The sequence below is a fragment of the Barbus barbus genome (genome assembly GCF_936440315.1).
Source record: "Barbus barbus genome assembly, chromosome: 18".
Taxonomy (NCBI): Eukaryota; Metazoa; Chordata; class Actinopteri; order Cypriniformes; family Cyprinidae; genus Barbus; species Barbus barbus.
The window spans coordinates 20,908,552-20,928,487 of NC_136746.1; the positions used below are offsets into that span (position 1 = coordinate 20,908,552).

The 19,936-nt window shown below is 36.8% G+C and overlaps 3 protein-coding genes across 9 annotated transcripts; all 3 read left to right on the plus strand.

Moving 5' to 3' along the window:
• Positions 1-1,663: 1,663 nt before the first annotated feature.
• tmem39b (transmembrane protein 39B) lies at positions 1,664-8,659 on the plus strand. 7 transcript variants are annotated; one of them, XM_079440475.1, is made up of 10 exons: positions 1,664-1,846; positions 3,048-3,086; positions 4,077-4,269; positions 4,375-4,594; positions 4,685-4,768; positions 4,861-5,015; positions 6,628-6,970; positions 7,298-7,485; positions 8,047-8,167; positions 8,300-8,659. In XM_079440475.1, the coding sequence occupies exons 3-10, from the start codon at positions 4,139-4,141 to the stop codon at positions 8,531-8,533; spliced, it is 1,476 nt and encodes a 491-aa protein (XP_079296601.1). In that variant the 5' UTR covers positions 1,664-1,846; positions 3,048-3,086; positions 4,077-4,138; the 3' UTR covers positions 8,534-8,659. The 7 variants fall into 7 exon arrangements, with proteins under 7 accessions (XP_079296601.1, XP_079296599.1, XP_079296598.1 ...); XM_079440476.1 differs by having other exon boundaries at positions 1,677-1,846; positions 2,997-3,086; XM_079440473.1 differs by having other exon boundaries at positions 3,048-4,269.
• Positions 8,660-9,176: 517 nt separating this feature from the next.
• Positions 9,177-15,796, plus strand: ccdc28b (coiled-coil domain containing 28B). Its single transcript, XM_079440485.1, has 6 exons — positions 9,177-9,371; positions 10,993-11,245; positions 11,371-11,543; positions 11,752-11,906; positions 13,583-13,605; positions 14,105-15,796. Exons 2-6 carry the CDS (start codon positions 11,010-11,012, stop codon positions 14,157-14,159), a joined length of 642 nt encoding a protein of 213 aa, XP_079296611.1. The 5' UTR covers positions 9,177-9,371; positions 10,993-11,009; the 3' UTR covers positions 14,160-15,796.
• A 447-nt stretch (positions 15,797-16,243) lies between these two features.
• Positions 16,244-19,309, plus strand: LOC306884538 (IQ domain-containing protein C-like). The gene is made up of 5 exons (XM_079440484.1): positions 16,244-16,329; positions 16,650-16,793; positions 16,952-17,252; positions 17,352-17,473; positions 18,310-19,309. Exons 1-5 carry the CDS (start codon positions 16,288-16,290, stop codon positions 18,346-18,348), a joined length of 648 nt encoding a protein of 215 aa, XP_079296610.1. The 5' UTR covers positions 16,244-16,287; the 3' UTR covers positions 18,349-19,309.
• Positions 19,310-19,936: the final 627 nt, after the last annotated feature.

Consider the following 19,936-nt stretch of genomic DNA (forward strand, 5'->3'; position numbering starts at 1 on the left):
TTTTAATAAGACAAAGCAGGTTAATTAAAGATCTGCATTCTCGTTTGGCAATATAGTTATCAGTTCTAGAGGACTTATGAAAGGAAAGGACAAAGTGCTTGAAAGAACAATGAAAATGAATATTAATACACAACCAAATAATGTGCATCTCTTCTCCTGCACAATGCACGACCATCTATCGAGTGACGCAAGTGCTGGAATGCGAAACTGCAGCACAAAGATTAGACAAAGACAAGCTCCTGTAATACATGCCAACACTCATCGTGCACTTACCGTCTCCGGTGATCTCGTGCTGGTTTCGAACCGAGTGAACTGGAACTAAAAGTCACCTCCATCATACTCGCCGGTTGAGTACGACGGGCCAGGCTCCGCGATGCTCGGTGAGCCTGGCCCCGCTGCGCTGCTGCAGCGGAGGACTCCGTGCTACGCCATTTCGGTCCCGTGTGCTCTGCTGCCGCATCGCTCTTCCGGCGCGCATCGCTGTCTGCGCTCTGATTGGACAGCCGAGCGATTCTTCAGGGGAACAAGACCCGCCCTCTGGGGTGAAGAGAGGTTTTTATATGAATGAAAAATTAACAGCAGCATTATAAATAACAACCAAGAGAAAGATAGAAAAAAAGACACGTGAAAAAATAAATCAAAATTAATAATTCACATTCTTAATATTTTGTTCATGAATATTTAGGAAAAACTTCCAAATATTTAAAGTCACGATAGCTTTGAAGTCTCTTAGGCTCACCAAGGCTAAATTTATCTGATAAAAAATACAGTAAAATTGTAATGTTGTGAAATATAATTACAATATAAAACAAATGTTTTCTATTTTCAAATGTAATTTATTAATGTGATGGCAAAGCTGAATTTTCCTCATGCACCAGATCTTTCAGAAATCATTCTAATACGTAGACTTGGTGCTCAAGAAACGTTTATTCTTATTATTAATGTTGAAAACTGCTGAGCTGCTTTTTCAGGATGTTTGGATGAATATAATTTATTTATTTATTTTTAAATAAAGAACTGCATTTATTTGAAACAGAGTTTGTCTAAATGTTGTGAGATGACTTAGTCGCTTTTGATCAATTGAATGTGTTCTTGCTGAAGAAAAATATTAATTTCTATAATAATTAAAAAATATTACTCAAGTATTATACTTAAATATTACCTCAAACCTTTGAACAATTGCGTATGTGTATGGAATTTAACTACAGTTGTTATATATATTTTAAATATATTTAAATACAGGAGACTGACACGTGTGGAGGGAGATTTGTTTGATTATTTTGCATATAAATAAGGACAGATTACTGACTGAATAAATGGATGACTGTATTAGTAATATACAACGCGTGGAATGCAAACAGCTAAACAAAATAAATATTTAAAAACCTGACAATAGTTTTATTGCACTAGCACTGAATAAATATAGTAGCCTGTTGTTATGGCTTGACTCAGAGCTATTCTAAGTTAAATGAATGTGCCTAAAACACGGAATGCGTTAACCTTTCCAAAGCGGTTTTGTGTAATGTACTGCAGCCACATCGTGTGTTTTGATCACACACACACACACACACACACACACACACACACACACACACACACACACACACACACACACACACACACACAGAGAACACGCAAGCACGCACGCTTGCCTCCTCCCCCTGCGCTCTGCGCGTGCGTCCGTCTGCTGTACAACATCAACAGAATGAGCTCTCTTCGTTTACTGTCAGAAATTAAATCAAACCCTTTACATCCCAAGTAATTAAGTCTGTATTTAAGTATTGAGTGCGTTTAAACCTAAATCTCAGAGTCGCCTTATCCGGACTAAACTTCGCTGTTGAAAGTGGTAAGAGATTTTCTGCGATTTCTTGAAAGTAGACTGTGTAAATGCAACAGTGCTAGGCCGCAGTCTTACAATCGAGCATGCATTTGTTTTTATGGGCGTTAAGATTCATCCAGACCCGAGAGATTTTTGTTGCATTTTAAGGCAATTTGGTTTCAGAATGAAAAAACAACATGTCTTTCAACCTACATGCGTTAACAGCAACGCTTCCGCAAAAGTTGTCTATCAATAAAGGCTGGGCTGCAAAACACCAGAGCGACCAGGAAAGATTATTCCCTATTTTAAACAGGATACAAAATCCTTTAAAAACTAACAATAACACATGCATTTTTGTTATGCTTGTTTTAGTGAAACCCGATTGTGGCACGTGCATTGGCAAGCCAGTTGTGGTGCATGCATGTGGGTCTTCTTTATTAGTGTCCTGTGCATGAGACCAGTGGTGATGGAGTTCTATATGGTTGACTGGGTTTGCATGGGGATAAATCGTGTGAGCAATGAGCCCTAAAATTACAAAATTGATTAGACTCCATGCAAACCGGTTTGATTCAGTAAGTTTCACTGGTTTGACTATTACTGCCATAAAAGGCTTTACAATCCATCTAAAAAAAGTTACCAACCCTTCAAGTAAGCCCAAGGCACAAGTGAAAGTAGCCTAAACTTAAATTATGAGCCATTTGAGGAAGAGTTTACGATATACAATTAGTCTATTCATTCATTTCAAGAACAGTCGTGTTGGTAACTGACAGTAACATTATGTTAGAACTGGCCAGGATCTAAAAAACAAACAAATTTTCTTTAAAACCTGTTCAGACATCACAAATGTGATATTGCAGCATATGGGTCCACACCAAAAGTGGACCCATCTCAGGCTGTAATTTGTCCTGCAGACCTGGTAACTACATTTTGTGCCACCATATTGCTGGAATGACAATAAACTAAATGTGATTTGACTTGTAATAACATAGTATGATGTCGTGACAGTGTCTTAAAATACCATGGTATATGAATTCATTCAGTGCCCAGTGCTCTGGATCTGTTTGGACAGGATTAGTTTACTAAGAAACCTATTATCACATAATCTCGTTAGATGTGCGTTTAATACATCACATTAAGCAAAAATTAGCTTTTTGCATTTTTAATTTATCAAATGTAGTTGGTTGTCCACATATTCCATCCACTAAGACAATTTGCATACTGTGCACAGACGGCATTCATCCTGAATTCTGCAGAAATAGCAAGATAAGTATGGTAGTAGCTATTGCAAACATTCTGAGCTTCTGAACAACCTGTAATGATGAGAATAATGTATCTGTAATAAGCATTAAATTACTAAAGAGGGATTGACACACAAAAAACATGTTGGAATTTATAAGATGAACTTTGCCAATGATTTATTGTATAATAAAACAATGGCAAGATTGGCATATGATAATATCTGGTAATAAGCATCCTGATAGAAGCATACACTAAGTATAGTCATGAACAATGCATGATACACAAACATTCAAAATGCAACTTTTTTGTAAAGACATTTACAGTGCTACAAAAGACTTACATTTCAAATAAATTGTTCTTTCGAACTCTCTAAAAATCTATAAACCACGGTTTCCACAAAATTATTAAAGGGATAGTTCACCCAAAAATGAAAATGGTCATCATTTACTCACCCTCATGTCATTCCAAACCTGTTTGAGTTTGTTGAACATAAAATTAAGATATTTTGAAATATGCTGGTAATCAAACAGTTGATGGTCCCCATTGACTTCTGTAGAATTTTATCCCCGACTATGTAAGTCAATGGGGACCAACAGTCTGGTTCTTAAAAATTCTTCAAAAAATCTTCTTTTATGTTCAACATAATAATGAAACTTATACAGGTTTGGAATAACATGAGGGTGAGTAAAAGATGACAACATTTTCATTTTTGGGCTATTTTGAACTATTCCTGTTCCTAGCACAACAGTTTTCAATATTGATAATGATAAGAAATGGAGCAGCAAATTAGAGTAATTTCTGAAGAATCATGTGACGCTGAAGACTAGAGTAGTGGCTACTGAACGTTCAGCTTTGCCATCACAGGAATAAATTACATTTTAAATTAGAAAATAAAATTGTAATATTTCACGATATTGCCGTTTTTACTGTATTTCAAAAACATTAAATATTAGCATATTCAATACAAAACTCATTCTTATAGTGTGTTTGGAACTTGGTGTTATTTGTTTTCCTGCAGGTATCGAAAGTGTAACTAAGTAGAAGTGGAAAAAAATCGAGAGGGGGGAGAGTGGATCTGGAATGGCCGGAGGAAGAAGAGGAGCGAATAGAACGACATATTGTCGTTCTCCGCTGAGCAGTGAGACGGGTTCTGTTGGCAACGGTAACCACTCCACCAGCTCACCCGTGACAGGTGTGAGGTCTCGAACCAGGTGGGGGCACGTTTGAGCAAAATGGTACACATAATAAACTAATGTTCTGTTGCTATGATAACATTCACCTCCAATGTTTAAAATAACATGCTGTACGGTCATCAGGAATGGATCTGGGACGGGAATGTCCAGCCCTCCATTGGCCACTCAGACGGTGGTGCCACTGAAGCACTGTAAGATTCCAGAACTCTCCATGGACCGGAACGTCCTGTTTGAGCTCCACCTGTTTGTGTGTCATCTTACAGCTCTGTTCGTGCATTACGTCAACATCTACAAAACAGTGTGGTGGTACCCCCCCTCACACCCACCTTCACACACCTCTCTAGTGAGTCACATGTCATAAGTCTTCAATTAAACTCCACAGAAGCATCCAATGTAAATTTTTCCATGAAATTAATTTCTTTTGTCTCTGCAGAACTTTCACCTCATTGATTATAATTTGTTGGTGTTCACCATCATAGTGCTGGCTCGCAGGCTAATTGCTGCCATTGTAAAAGAGGTAATGTGCATTATCTCCTAGCTCCTCATTCCATTTTAATAGCTTTAAAAATGATTAAGTTGTGCATTCTGTGCCTCTTCTTTGCTTCAAAGGCATCACAAAGTGGGAAGTTGTCCTTCCCCCACTCTGTCTTCCTGGTGACGGCACGTTTTGCCGTTCTGACTCTTGCAGGATGGAGTCTGTGCCGTTCACTTATTTATCTCTTCAAGACATATTCCGTACTCAGCCTGCTCTTCCTCTGCTATCCGTGAGTAACAAATCTACACATTCGCTGCTGTTGATTCAAATGTTTTCAGGTGTTGTCATGTTTACCATGTTTACCATTGTTTTGTGAGATTTTGTGGGTGAAATCCAATCATTTCAACAGGAATCCATGTGATCTTGAATTTCTTGTGAAGGTGAAAGATTTCCCTCACAGATTTCTATTCTATATAAAATCTAGAGATAGATACAGTATCTCACAGAAGTGAGAACACCCCTCACATTTTTGTAAATATTGTATTATATCTTTTCATGTGACAACACTGAAGAAATTACACTTTGCTACAATGTAAAGTAGTGAGTGTACAGCTTGTATAAAAGTGTAAATTTGCTGTCCCCTCAAAATAACTCAACACACAGTCATTAATGTCTAAACCACTGGCCACAAAAGTGAGTATACCCCTAAGTGAAAATATCCAAATTGGGCCCAAAGTGTCAATATTTTGTGTGGCCACCATTATTTTCCAGCACCACCTTAATCCTCTTGGGCATTGAGTTCACCAGAGCTTCACAATAGAGGTCTTCTCGGGTCCTAAAATCTGTACCCGACCCGAATCGACCTGAATCATTTCTTACCCGAACCCGATGTGCATAATTTTTTTTTTTTTTTAAGATAAACCCGACCCGAGACAGACCCGATGAAATTATACCCGAGTCCGACCTGACCGCATTTATTTTCGAACCCGACTAGACCCGAACGTAAACGGCATTGACGTGTACACAGCCTGCAGCCCCGCATCGGTCCGGAAAAATCCCGGGGTCCTGCTGACTGATTTGGCTGCTGCTCCATTACTTTCATTCAGTTTATTTACTTATTTATTAGCCTATTACTTTATATTTTAGCCTGCCTGATGGATACATGTTATTTCTGAGTTTGGCTTTCAGTTGTAACCAGTGGATTTCAAATATAGCCTAAACGTGATAGTTTTATAAAAATTAAATCGATAGGTTAATAAATCATGGATTTGCTGGTTTTGTCTGCAACGTTATTTACCTAATTTCCCGTGAAGGGCTTCTGCACAGAAAAAAGAAAAGCCTTGCATTAAAATGCAGCGTACTGAAGTAAGTGGATTTCCAGATGGATCTCATCTATAAGATGGATTTCTGAGGTTACAAATGTGTGTTCCTTTTTTACGCGCGTTTCTCAAAAATGAACTTAACATGCTGTTTTAGTATGGTTTCTGTTTTGGTTTTCAAAACTAATGTGAGACCAGTAATTCGGCGAGAGAAGGTGCCAATAAAAGGTGTTGAGTTATTTTGAAGGGACAGCAAATTTACACTGTTATGCAAGCTGTATACTCACTACTTTACATTGTAGTAAAGTGTAATTTATTTAGTGCTGTTACATGAGTGTTGTTACATGAAAAGATGATAAAATATTCACAAAAATGTGAGGGGTGTACTCACTTCTGTGAGATACTGTAGATAGAGTAGTACTTTGATGTTTTGGCTGGTTTATAGATTTAAATGAAAATGAAATTATTTTAAAGTAGATTTGAGTCATCCATTCAGAATTTTAAAGTCATAGCTATCTGTTTTATAATATTTTTAATTCAATTGTATTATTTTGTAATATTTCATCTATCTTTCCTTCTCAGGTTTGGAATGTATATCCCTTTCTTCCGACTCAGCTGTGACTTCCGGAGGGCTGGATCCATGTCCCCGTTGAGCAGCATGAGTTCTAAAGAGGTGAGCAGTGCTGCTTTGGGCCGTGGGGGACGGGACTATCTGTCCGTCCTGAAGGAAACATGGAAGCAGCACACCAGTCAGCTGTACAGTGTTCAGCCCATGCCCACCCACGCCTGCTGTCTCTCTCCTGACCTCATCCGCAAAGAAGTGGAGTACCTGAAGATGGACTTCAACTGGAGGATGAAGGAGGTGTTGGTTAGCTCCATGCTTAGTGCCTACTACGTGGCGTTCGTACCTGTTTGGTTCGTCAAGGTGAGTGCATCGACAGGTGGTCTTTTGTGCATAAATGCACATACAGTGTGTGGACTGAGAACAGGTTTGGTTGATGAGGATCCGGTGATTCATGTGTAATGAGTCGATAATTCAGATCAGACTGGCTGTAGGCAAAAATCATTCTTGGTGTTTAAACCAGCATATGCAAATTATTTTTCCAGATATTATTTCTATGGTTTTATATCTGCCCTCAATGCAAAACTTTGGTTTTAGTGTCATGGGTTTTGTCTCTGACATAAATATTTTGAGTAAATTGCTTTACATTCATGCATATGGTGCTTTCTTAATTTTTCTTTTTGTGTGTAGAGCACACAATATGTAGATAAACGCTGGTCCTGTGAGCTGTTCATCCTGGTATCTGTCAGTACCTCTGTCATTCTGATGCGGCACCTGTTACCTCCCCGCTACTGCGACCTGCTCCACAAAGCTGCCGCTCACCTGGGCTGCTGGCAGAAGGTCGACCCTTCCCTCTGCTCAAACGTCCTCCAACACATGTACGTCTGACCTGGGGTTATAAAAATGGCATAAGCTTAGGTTGTGTTAGGTTTGTGTCTTTGCTGGGTTTTGGTTAATATTCGTTTTAGTGCTAAAATGTAATTAAAGCAGGTGCTTAATGATTCCAAATGCATTTACAAAAGAGCCTAATTTAAATTCGTGTCCACAGTCTGATGTGCACTTTAAAAGAATACCTGCATTGTGTTGCATGTTTCAACATGTTCTTTTGATCTTGGGTGTTGCCGTCAACAACAGATTTATTTATAGCATGTTATAGAAATTTGAAGCCAAGCCTTTTTTGATAGTTTTTTTTTTTTTTTTTTTTTTAACCTACATTGGTTTTCAAAAATCACAACTAGAACAGATTTCTGTTACTTACTGATTTTAACCTGTTTTTGCTAATATTACCTCATTGAATGATTTTTTTTGGGGGGTTTTTTTTTGCATGTAATATTCTTCTTAAATTGTCAAAATGCTTTGTTTTAAGCTAATTTTATGTTTTTATGACATTTTAGATTTTTTGTAAGGTGTTAATAGCTTTCTTTTTCTGTTTCCTGCAGATGGACAGAAGAGTACATGTGGCCACAAGGAGTTTTGGTCAAGCACAGTAAAAATGTTTATAAGGCCATGGGCCATTATAACGTAGCAGTCCCCTCAGATGTCTCGCATTATCGTTTCTATGTAAGTATAAGTTGTAGATGAACTCTAGAACAGGTTTGAATGGAAATGTTTTTAGAAACATTAATAATATATTAATGGGAATGATATTGCAATAACCACTGTTCCCCTCTTTTTTTTCCTTTCTTTTAACAGTTTTTCTTCAACAAACCTCTTCGAATATTGAACATTCTTATAATCCTGGAAGGTGCAATGATATTCTACCAGTTATATTCACTCATGTGTTCAGAGAAATGGCATCAGACGATATCATTAGCTCTAATATTATTCAGTAATTATTATGCCTTTTTCAAACTGCTCAGAGACAGAATAGTTCTGGGAAAAGCGTATTCGTATTCAGCCAGTGCCTCCAATCAGAAAGTCAGTTAGACAAGGATAAATTATTGTCAGTCATCACAGATGAGGAGACATGCATGAGAGCTGTTTATTTTTTCTACAATTTCTGTCTGTTCTGACTTGCCATGAAATAAAAAGGAATCATATTTTTGTACTATGGCTGGTTCTCTGAAGTTTTCTTTTAAATAACATTCATGTCCTAGTCAAACACAACGGTGTTTTTCTTTATATTTAATTTTAATGTTTATTTATTTTGAATCGAATACTGTTTTAAAACCAGCAAGCACTAGTTTTATCATTATCTTAATATTTCCCAGGTTTATCATAACCGCCTCTAGATGGCAACACAACATCTCTCAAAGCTAAAGATTTCGGTCAACGGTTGACTGCAATGAATACTGGTTGTTACAAAGCTGTTTCGTTTTTGTGGTATATAATGGATTATTAAAAGCCGCTATAAAAATAGCTAGCTATGTGTGGATGAGGTTTTAATAATTAGTGTGAGGTTCTTTAAACTGTGATTATGCTCTCACTATGGCGAAGGTTCAGCTCATGAATATTAAGGTTGGTATTTTGACGTCACTCAGAAGCATAACCAATTGGTGAGGCTTGACTCTTGAATATTAATTAGATAATAGTGACGCTTCTTTAATACCGTCCAATAGCAAAAGCGTGTCTCATTCATATTAATAAGGAAGCTTCACCATAGTGCTAGTCGCTGAATCGCGGTCGGGAGACGGCAAGCACTGGATATCTGTTTGTTAAAACAAGACCGCGTATAAATCCTGAGTTATAGGTATGGAAAACCCAACAGGGGCGCCTTAAATTTTCGTTGGAAAGCTCAAAGAGCCTCATCCTTGTCCTCGAGACGGTGAGTAAATCGTTTTGTTCAGCGACATGACGATGTGCGCATTGTGCCTGATGGGGCATCCTGTGCAAATCCCTTGCATTCAATATAAAACCCTCTTCGCTAAATGACAAATGCATGCGGTCTTAAACTGATCAGATTCTACAACTGCGAAGAAAAAATAAATAGTCTAGCATGAAATAATAATACAGGACGACGCTAAAAATATTCATATTTGTTTTGTAAAATAGTGCATTAATTAAAATGGAGATTTTGGGGCTGATTATTTATCTAAAAGCACCATGATTGACCCAGATTGTTTAGTGCTTACTGGCTATTATAATGTAGAATCTGTAATATACAAATATCTACAATGCACATATTCATTCATAATATGCAGTGTTTATATTGTGTCACTCTGTGTGTGTGTGTGTGTGTGTGTGTGTATGTGTATATATATATATATATATATATATATATATATATATATATATATATATATATATATATATATAATTGTATAATCATGTAGTCTGTTCTTTAAAATGTAATTTATTTTACGTCTTCCATTGATATGGAGTTATTTGTGGGCAGGAACATTTGCTCGAAAACTAATTTATAGTTTTTACCCCAACTTATAAGGACTTAAACAATAGGTTTAGGTAAAAAATGTCAGTGATGTACTTACAGCTAGTTACTTGGCCCGATTAGTTGCAGTTTCTGAGAAACAATATTTAATATTGGTATACTTGCAGTAACCAAATATACATATTAAAATTGCTGCAATTTAAAAAAATAATAATAATAATAAAAAAAACATTATTAAAAAAAAAACCTTATGGCAGACATATATTATTGTATCCCTGGCGGATGGACTGCAGGCACCCGAGAGTCCCAGAGAGATCTGAAGCATCTAAAAATATTTCAGCACTGGAGAGCAGCTTGATTACACTGTATTTCTTTAGCCAGGGTGAGAAACAGAGCAGCAGAATAAACAAACCAGAAAATAACAGAGAGGCTTACTTTATCCATAAAGTTTGGTGGAGTTTGAATCAAGCTCCTTCTTAAATAGGATGATAAGAAGGCATGTATTGGTAACCAGTTAAATTTATTAAGCATGTTATCTGATATCGTTAACATGGCTTCATGCAGTCACACAAAAATTGAATTTTCCATTCCATCTGTTAGCAGTTCAAGGTCAGATATTAATAATTGCTGCGTGTCCTGTAAATGTTTAGCACTGGTTCTCACTGACCTGCTGTAATGATTGAAACCTGTTCATTACAAAGCTAAAATTGACTTTAGTGCAGTGATACCAACAGGACTAAAGCATGGGAAAAACCTTCACATTGAGGGCCCCACATTATTTAATCTGTCTCTGTAGGGGCCCTTATTATTATGTTATGCTCCTGTTTGCTTTCCCACCACGGCCAAAGCAGAAAGAGCTTAAACGTTTCCCATTAAAGTAGATTTCTTTACAATAATGGCAGTGTTTGGGTAAAACTACTAACAATATTTTTGCAATTTATGTGGTGCCTTTTGAAAGAAATTACACACTATGTAGGCTATTCCACTAGTTTAGTATCAGCTTTTGTTGTTTTTTCATACTTCTCAGTAGCTGAGAGCTCTTGTCTGTGTGTCTTAGAAAGTGCCACTGCCCTCATGGAAGACAAGAGGAAGAAAAGGAGTCCCAAAGTGTCCCTTCCCCAGCCCCCTCCTCCACCAATCAACCCTCGAAAGCTCTCCGTTCTCCCGGCGAGTAAAAGCGCCACATTCTCGTTGGGTTTACCCCAGCCCCCCTCCCCTAAACCCAGGGGCAAGTACAAGAGATCACTGGGGGCAATGGGTCCGTCTAAAGAAGCTCTTGCCGTTCCTGTGGTTCCCCCCAAAAACACAAGGTTTGTGTGTGTGTGTGTTCTTCAAATTACATATCATAGATGCTAATTTGGTTTGAGTTTGTAATTGATATTTCCAAATTGTGCCACAAGAAATTGTCTAACAGTGATTCTGTTTCCATTCGTAGGCCTCACAGAGAGAAACCCAGAGCTCCGCAGCCTGCCGGACCCAGCCGCATGTCCCAGTCCTCCTCACCACTCCAGCACTCATTCCTCACTGACGTCTCTGATGTGAGAGAGATGGAGGGAGGACTGCTCAACCTGCTCAATGACTTTCACTCTGGAAAACTACAGGCTTTCGGTATGTACTAGGGTTTTATTCAGAAACCTTAGTAGTTTGGGATGTCATTACAATTCTTTTGCAGTGTTTACCGTTGAGGTATTTTTAAGGAATGCAAAGGTGTGTAAGGGTGGAACCTCTACAACACCTAATTCATCAGCAAGTTGATTCAGATTTCAGAAGTCTAGAAAAGTACTGTTTCCATGTGTATAACACTGTTTGTCTGCAGGTAAGGTGTGCTCCTTTGAGCAACTAGAGCATGTGAGAGAGATGCAGGAACGTCTGGCCCGGCTGCATTTCAGTCTGGACAGTCATGTGGAGGAGCTGTCTGAAGACAAAAAAAAAAACGCTTCGGACCGCAATCTAGAACACTTGCTTTCTAATGTAAGATATTTTTTAATCTTCTTTAATAATGCATCTCTTGTTCGGCTGCACAATTAATCTAAATAAACTGAATTGTGATATGGCTTAATGTGTTATCAAATCGCAAAGGCTGCAATTTAAATATTTTTTTTTAGTCATGTTGATATAAAATCACTGTATTTTTGGGCTGTGCAGCCCTATAAACAAGCACAGCAAACTTGGAACTTTTCCTATTTTATTCGCAATTTTAATTACATTTTTATCCCAAATCGTGCAGCCCTAATCTTTTGAGTATTCATACTGAACCTTAAACCACAGACATTCGTTTTCCCACAAGTTTATATTTGTTCATTACAGCAGAGTAGATGCACACACACATTAGTAGAGTCTGGATCTAATGGATATGAAACACCAGTCTACTTGTTCTCTCTCCACTATTCAAGCACTCTGACTCTCTCACACACAGATACTAAAGGACTAGACACAATAATACCCTGTATATGAATACAGGCCTGTGGCTGAATCTTGTATTATCATCCAAATCCAAGTCTCACTGTCTGACTGTATTCTTTCATCAGTCAGTGAAGGGCTGGACAGTTGCTATTGATAGTATTTCCCTTCTAGCTGTCAGCTCGGTGGTATGTGGTAGAGAGCCCAGCAGATTATGGTGTGTGAGTGTGTGTGCGTGTGAATTTCATTATGGGTTGTTCACTTAGTATAACAGAGTGTATAATTAATCTTAAGCAAGGTCTGTTTTACCCCACGTTTTCATAAATCTTATGTTATGGACTATTAAGACTTTTGCATTGTGTCAGTATTTTTATGATAACTAAGCACACCCCCTCACCATACTCCATAATGCATCTCAGTGTCTTTATTTTATTCCATAATTCACGTTATTGATTATTGACTCTCTTGTTAGTTTCTCATTACTGTACTACAGTCATTTTTAATCAGCATTAATTAAAGGCAGCACTACAGATATTACCATGATCTTTTTTTTCAAAATTTCCCCCCAAAAATTCTAAATGTAAATAATACAGTATTTATTTAGATATTATTGTACTACAGTAATTAAAATTGGGATGCAAAAATGATCTTAATATTAAATGTATTCCTTTTTTGGGGGTATTTATTATAAAATGGCGGTGGTGGTGATGGCGCAGTGGATAAGACACATGCCTTTGGTGTGAGAGACCTGGGTTCGAATCCACTGTGAGACACCAATGTGTCCCTGAGCAAGACACTTAACCCCTTGTTGCTCCAGAGGCGTGCGACCTCTGACATATATAGCAATTGTAAGTCGCTTTGGATAAAAGCGTCAGCTAAATGAATAAATGTAAATGTAAAATGTAAAATAGTGTCCAGGAATTCACAGAAGCTAGTTAATAGACAATCAGTGTTAGTAACACCTATAAAACAAAAATAAACAATTTAGCATATATTAAATTAGTATACTGTTAGGGAATGGTGTAAAGAAAAGCATTTCTGCAGAGCAGTTTGTAATTTTTGAAAATGGACAGCCTGTCATCTCAGTTTTTGTTAACATACAGGATGAATTCCAAAAGAACCCATTGTTTGAAGTCTGTTGCTATACTGATTCTGTCAGCTCAGCAGTTATATATTGGTCTTTTTAAAGCATCAGCGATTATATTGATTTTTTTTTGAAGGCATCTCTGTTTTTTTTCTCCTCTTAGCTGGAAGAATTGAGCAGCTCAATGTATCCTTCAATATTATGGGTTCTATGTATTAAAATATGCCATTTTACTTTACCTTTGACAATAAGTGTTTGGAGTCCTTAAGATGTTAACAAAAAAAGAACGATTAAGTCCCATTTTATGCTAATAAAATACAGTTTATTGACTTTAACAAATCTTTCAGCTTGATCAGCTCTGGTCAAGTAAATGTTTTGTGGAAATAATACTTGGTGTTTTCCCAGGATTTCTGTTTTCAAGGGTTTGTGTTACACTGAAAGCTCTCACTGCTCTCAGCTAAGCATTTAGTTTTAGTTTCAGTACAACTAGGGATTGTGTTTCTCAAAACATATTAGCTGAGATTATTCTAAGATCAGTTGTGTCCTAATGGAAGCCTATTGGATAAATCCAGTATATGTGCAGGAAGAAAGCTGAAGTCAGCATTTTTATGTGTAATAGGAGCTCCAGAGCTTGTACATTAGATGTACATTAGCAGTGCATATCTCCTTAATGCGGTTTATCCAGACAGAAACTCCACCTGGCAGAAAATCAAGACTTACCCAAGACCTCCAGCACCTGAAGCAGGAAACCAAACCCAGCTGACCATCAAATCACTGTGCCGACCAAAGCCCAAGATGCCATGGCTACAACTCAACTGCAAGTTAATGAAGCACCATCACCGTGATCTGTGTATAGTGCAATGCTAAATGACAACAGCAGCATCAAAGCACATTCTCCATGTGAACGAAATTCAACTGAAAAAAAATGCACTTCTTGTTTTTCAAATGTTTTGATCTTAGCATTTAAATTTGAATATTTCCAATTTTGAGCCTGAAAGCTAAATTACATCCTCTTTGTTACAGTGTTTAAGTGGTTTATCTGGATAAATAACAATTGTTCTTACTTTAGGAATTGCATGAGTTGATTTCAAATGTTCATTCATCACTGGTAAAAGGCTGACTCTTTTTTTTCATAACAAATTGAAATCTAGAATTTTAGATCAACAATGTCAGAAGTGAATGAGAAGATGAACATTTACATTGTCAGTCAATCATCATAACACAACTGATTTTAGTTCATCGGTGTTCTCTGGAAAGATGTCGTAAATGGCTGTGGAGTAGCTATAAACTCACTCAGGACTGTTTGAAATCAGTGATCTTAGTGCCTCTTCTCAGTGTCTAGATTACATTGATTGTTTTACCGTAAGGTTTTCATGAGACTCTCTAAATGATGGAACTGGATCTTTTTGTAGATGTTTGTACATTAAAATAGACATACACTTATTCAACCTAATATGTTATATACCTTGTTTGTAAACTAGAGTTTAAAATAGCTATTTAATATTGATCTAGGAAAAATTATGATAGTTTGTTTTTCTTGATGCCCCTGATGGAAATGTACAGTATTTGTGTGTTATCTTTGCATTAACTAAAGTGAAAACCTAATGGAGTCAAGCATTTCAAATTTAAGGTTCTAAAAATTAAACATCCAGTGGGTAATTCTAGAATTAGATATGAGTTCACTATAGAATTCCTCCATTTCTTGCAGCACAAGACCCCAAAGCACAAAAGAACAGAGTACAGTAACATCTATACTACAGGTCAGAAAAGCCGCAGTGGATGTAGGACAAAAAAACAACAACTGTGACCTAGTCCATAATACATAGTACAACCTCACTAACGTCCCTATAAAAGCCAGTCTTCCCATTTTACACCAGTTTCAGTGATAAACCATCAGCACAAGATATGAACAGGTTTGAGTAAAAGCAAATGATCTACACCAGTTAGAATTTTTATATTTCATGATGCAGTAATATCGCTTTACATCCAACCTCTGCTACGCCTACCTCCAAATATTTCAACAGAGCGTCAGTACTGTTGCCTTGAGGGCAGGTCTGTTTAAACCGATATCAGATTGATTCATGACGGGTTCTGATCCTTCATCAGCATGTACAGGCCGGTTTCTCTTCCCTCAGTCTAAAGCACTGAAAGAGTCATTTGAAAAATGACATTTGTATTCTTTCTGTGAATTTCAAATATTTCAAAAAGAAAATATTTGTGTGCTTTGCTTTTCGTCCATGTCTTGTTTTGTTTATGCATATAAACTATATTTTCTATTTGTGTGCTTTAAGTAATAAAACTTAATGGAACAATTCACTCACTTTGACTTTGGACTTTTTGTGCAAATATGGGACATGACATTTTGTTGAATAAAAGTCACAGAAGTTGAAAAAAAGGAATACCGCTTTTTTTAAAAACACACGTTACAAATAATTAATAGGATATTGCAAAAGATTAAAAATTATGATAGGAAAATAAGTTTTATTTTATTTAAAGCATTCTGATTGGACAAAGGAAACATGAAGAAACAGCTGAACTTTTTTTTTTTATATATAATTTTTTAGTTTCCTTGTTAGGTTTAGAGGTTTAGAAGCACCAAGAGACATGGCAATGCACTCTAACCAATGTTTATTATTTTAATTATTTATCTCTATTTTCACCAATTTGTGATATAAGAAGACCAAACTAAATAAAAAAGCCTAACATTTTATCCAATAAATTAAGACATGTTGTAGTGATTAATGGTAATGGATTACTGGATTAATACCTCTTTCAAACAGCGGGTGGCGGTACTGAGCTGCAGGCGAATCTGTTCCTCGGTCTGTTTACAGGGGAAGAAATACACAGCCGTTCAAACGGAGCGGCGCTATGAACGAACAGAAATGGATTCAGACATCAACTCGATTTCAGGTATTTTTTTATTTTTTTATTACCATTGGAGGTCCTCAAGCGTGCATGAATTTTTGTAAATATTTTCTAAGTAAATTACTTTGCCCTGTGTCGGAAAATAACCTGGGTAAGTTGTCAGTTTGTATTTGTTTACAGTCACCAAGTTCATTGTTTTCATTTGTTTATAAAGTTGTTATCTGATTTTCCTTAGTCCTGAGGTGTCTGTTTTTTCAATCAATTCTTTTTTTCTACTTCTTCTGTTTTTTGTGCTTTATAATAAACATGACTAGAGCTTTAGTCGCAGTATCAGGGAAGTAAAGCTAATATTGCGTCCTCTCCAGGCTCAGTGCCGTGGTCATGTTTTGAGGAAAGGTCTGAGTTTGGTTCGGACTCAGTTTGAAGAGATAGTGCGAGAGACTGATGGAGGATTGGATCACCTGCAGTGGAGAGGAAACATCATTCCCAGACCTCACTTCACTGACACTGTGAGCCACTGTGTCATTGCCCTTCTATTATTAAAACATCATAAGCTGTTTATTTGTTACTTGTAGAAAGTATGTTTTAAAGTTTCATTATAACTTTTAAGATTTTCAGATAATGTCTTAATGTTGCGTAATGATAGATATGTATGATGTAATTACAGGAAAGCCTATTGCTGCAGTATGAGCGCTCTAGATTTCAATCCCATGACCCTCTGGATGATTCAGAGAGAGAACAGAAGACAGAGAATGAGGGCAGTGAGAAATCTCTCCCACAGTCTGAAATTCAGGTACCAGAGAGAGATGATGCTACTGAAACAGCCAGCAGAGACACTTCCACATCTGTCGATGGTATTGTGGAAAAGAGAGGAGAGAATGTGGTCAGACAAAACCTGATGGATGAATCTAATACACTCTGCAGTTCAGTGAATTCAGATGTCAACCACTACAGGTTATTTCAGACAGGTGCTTTGAGAAGAGATTTTGATGCTAAAAAGGATACAGAGATTTTTTTAAAAAACAGACACTAATGTGTTTGTTTTGTTTTTTGTTTTGTTTTGGCAGGAACAAATTTGCATTCAGTTTTTAAAGACACAGTTCATACCCCTGAGTCTCTGAAGCAGCAGCGGAGCACTTTAGCCATGGAGCTGCTGTGGATTCAGCAAGCCATCAGTAGCAGAAAGAAAGTGAGAAAAGTTTAGAAGTTTTAACATTAATGTTTATATGTATGTACAGGTCCATCTCAGAAAATCAGAATATGGTGAAAAAGTTCATTTTTTCTTGTAGCTTATTTCAAAAAGTGAAACTTTCATATATTTTAGATTCATTAAATGTAAAGTAAAACACTTCAAAAGTTTTTTTTGTTTTAATTCTGATTATTATAACTTACAGTTAATGAAAGTCAAAAATCACTATCTCAAAATATTAGAATATTTACATTTGAGTTTCAATTAATGACCATCCCTACAGTATAAATTCTGGGTATCCCTTGTTCTTTGAAACCACAATAATGAGGAACACTGCTGACTTGGCAATGGTCCAGAAGACGATCATTGACACCCTCCACAAAGAGTCACAGAGGGTCATTACTGAAAGGGGAGGCTGTTCAAGGAGTGCTGTATCAAAGCATATTAAATGCAAAGTTGACTGGAAGGAAGAAATTGGGTAGGAAAAAGTGCACAAGCAACAGGGATAACTGCAAGCTTGAGAATACTGTCAAGCAAAGCTGATTCAAACACTTGGGAGAGTTTCACAAGGAGTGGACTGAAGCTGGAGTCAGTGCATCAAGAGTCACCAAGCTCAGACGTCTTCAGGGAAAGGGCTACCAAGCCACTTCTGACAACGTCAGAAGCATCTAACCCAAAGGAGAAAAATAACTGGACTGTATGAAAGTTTCACTTTTTGAAATGTTACAAATGAACTTTTTCACAATATTTCTCAAAGTTTTTGAGATGCACCTGTATCTATGTCTCTCTGTGTGTTTTATAGTCTGTAAAATTATTCTTTTCTGCTTCTTTTGAAGTATCTTACCCTCAAACGGGGAATGGATGTGTCACACTGATACTGGACCAGTTCTGAAGCGGACCAACATTTTATGAAATCTTTTCTCATTATTTCTGGTATTATTGTGTCATTTACAGCACAGAATGTTTGAGAATTTTTGTAAAGTATATTTATTTATAAACTTGTGTAGTCCATAAACAGGTATGTGTTAAAGAAGATTTTTATTTTTGTATAAATGGCATTTCAGAAATAAACATACTATGCACATGGGATGGAGATGGGAGAGAGAAAAAAAAGCCTGTACTGTTCAATCCTGGATGGATCATAAAGACTCCCACAACTTAATCTTACAGCTCAGTCAATGTGGTAACATCTGCTTAATTATTGTCATTATATTTTAACTGCATAACTACATGACAAGTGGCCTCTCGGTGTTGCCTGGTTTCTTTCAAGGGTTTTTCCACCATTATCCAAATTCAGTGTTACTCTTGCCTTGCTAGAGCTGCCTTTGGCTTGCACACCATGGGTATAAAATATAATATATACATAACACGTAGTAAACTATAGTATAAGTACTTATACTATAGTTTAATACATATGCCATGACTTTCAATTTACTCATCAGTTTAACTGTTGATGGGTGAGCGACATAATCAACATTTTAAATGTCATTTATATGAATAATTGATATTATATAAATTGTTTATATCGTCGCATAATGTAAGCCGTATTATCGCCTAGGAGTATATTTAAAGACAGTACTATTACATCTACTTTACCTGTACACATACTAGCACGTAAAGCGATAAACTATATAGCAAATTTTGGCAGCGTGATCGTTTATATCGTCGCTTAATGTAAACTAGGATAAATGATTTCACTGGTCTATATATTAGGTTGGAAAAATACAGTTACTTTATTAGTTTGCATATCATACAGTACAACCCCAATTCCAGAGAAGTTGGGACATTTTGTAAAATGCAATAAAATCAAGAATCTGTGATTTGTTCATTCACTTTAACTTTTATTTAATTGACAAAAGTACAATGAAAAGATTTTCAAAGTTTTCACTGACCAACGTAAATGTATTTTGTAAATATTAACTTTTTTTATTTTTGATGGCTGCAACACACTCCAAAAAAATTGGGACAGAGGCAAAATAAAAGTGAAAAGGAGAATATCCATGTTAAACTGTTTTGTAAGCAGGTGAACTGGTAATAAATAGGTCAAGGTATCATGTTTGGGTATAAAAGGAGCATCTCAGTCTTTGTGAGCAAAGCTGGATGTTGACTCATCACTTCGTGCCAAATTTCACAAGAGAAGTGTCAAACAAATCAAAAATCACATTTTGCAATGCAAAATTGCAAGGAATCTAGGTCTTTCACCAAGTACCATACATAATATTGTGAAAAGATTCAGGGAATCCAGAGAAATCACAGTACATGTAGGGCAAGGCAGGAAACGTGCTTGACCTTTGAGCCCTCAGATGGCATTGCATAAGAAACCGTCATGCTGCAGTGTTAAATATAGCCACATGGGCTCAGGAGTACTTCAGAAAACCACTGCCATTTACCACAGTCTGCTGCTGCATCAAGAAATGCAACTTGAATATCTGTTTTTCTAGGAGAAAGCTATTCATCAATTCT

What these genes read in the sequence shown, in the direction of transcription:
- tmem39b (XM_079440473.1), top strand. Translation starts at nt 4,139, where the DNA reads ATGGCCGGAGGAAGAAGAGGAGCGAATAGAACGACATATTGTCGTTCT. An exon ending in TCAAACGTCCTCCAACACAT is followed by an intron (nt 7,486 to 8,046) that starts GTACGTCTGACC and finishes TGTTTCCTGCAG; the next exon opens with ATGGACAGAAGAGTACATGT. An exon ending in TCTCGCATTATCGTTTCTAT is followed by an intron (nt 8,168 to 8,299) that starts GTAAGTATAAGT and finishes TTCTTTTAACAG; the next exon opens with TTTTTCTTCAACAAACCTCT.
- ccdc28b (XM_079440485.1), top strand. Translation starts at nt 11,010, where the DNA reads ATGGAAGACAAGAGGAAGAAAAGGAGTCCCAAAGTGTCCCTTCCCCAG. An exon ending in TGGAAAACTACAGGCTTTCG is followed by an intron (nt 11,544 to 11,751) that starts GTATGTACTAGG and finishes GTTTGTCTGCAG; the next exon opens with GTAAGGTGTGCTCCTTTGAG. An exon ending in GAAGAATTGAGCAGCTCAAT is followed by an intron (nt 13,606 to 14,104) that starts GTATCCTTCAAT and finishes CGGTTTATCCAG; the next exon opens with ACAGAAACTCCACCTGGCAG.
- LOC306884538 (XM_079440484.1), top strand. Translation starts at nt 16,288, where the DNA reads ATGAACGAACAGAAATGGATTCAGACATCAACTCGATTTCAG. An exon ending in GACCTCACTTCACTGACACT is followed by an intron (nt 16,794 to 16,951) that starts GTGAGCCACTGT and finishes ATGTAATTACAG; the next exon opens with GAAAGCCTATTGCTGCAGTA. An exon ending in CTACAGGTTATTTCAGACAG is followed by an intron (nt 17,253 to 17,351) that starts GTGCTTTGAGAA and finishes TTGTTTTGGCAG; the next exon opens with GAACAAATTTGCATTCAGTT.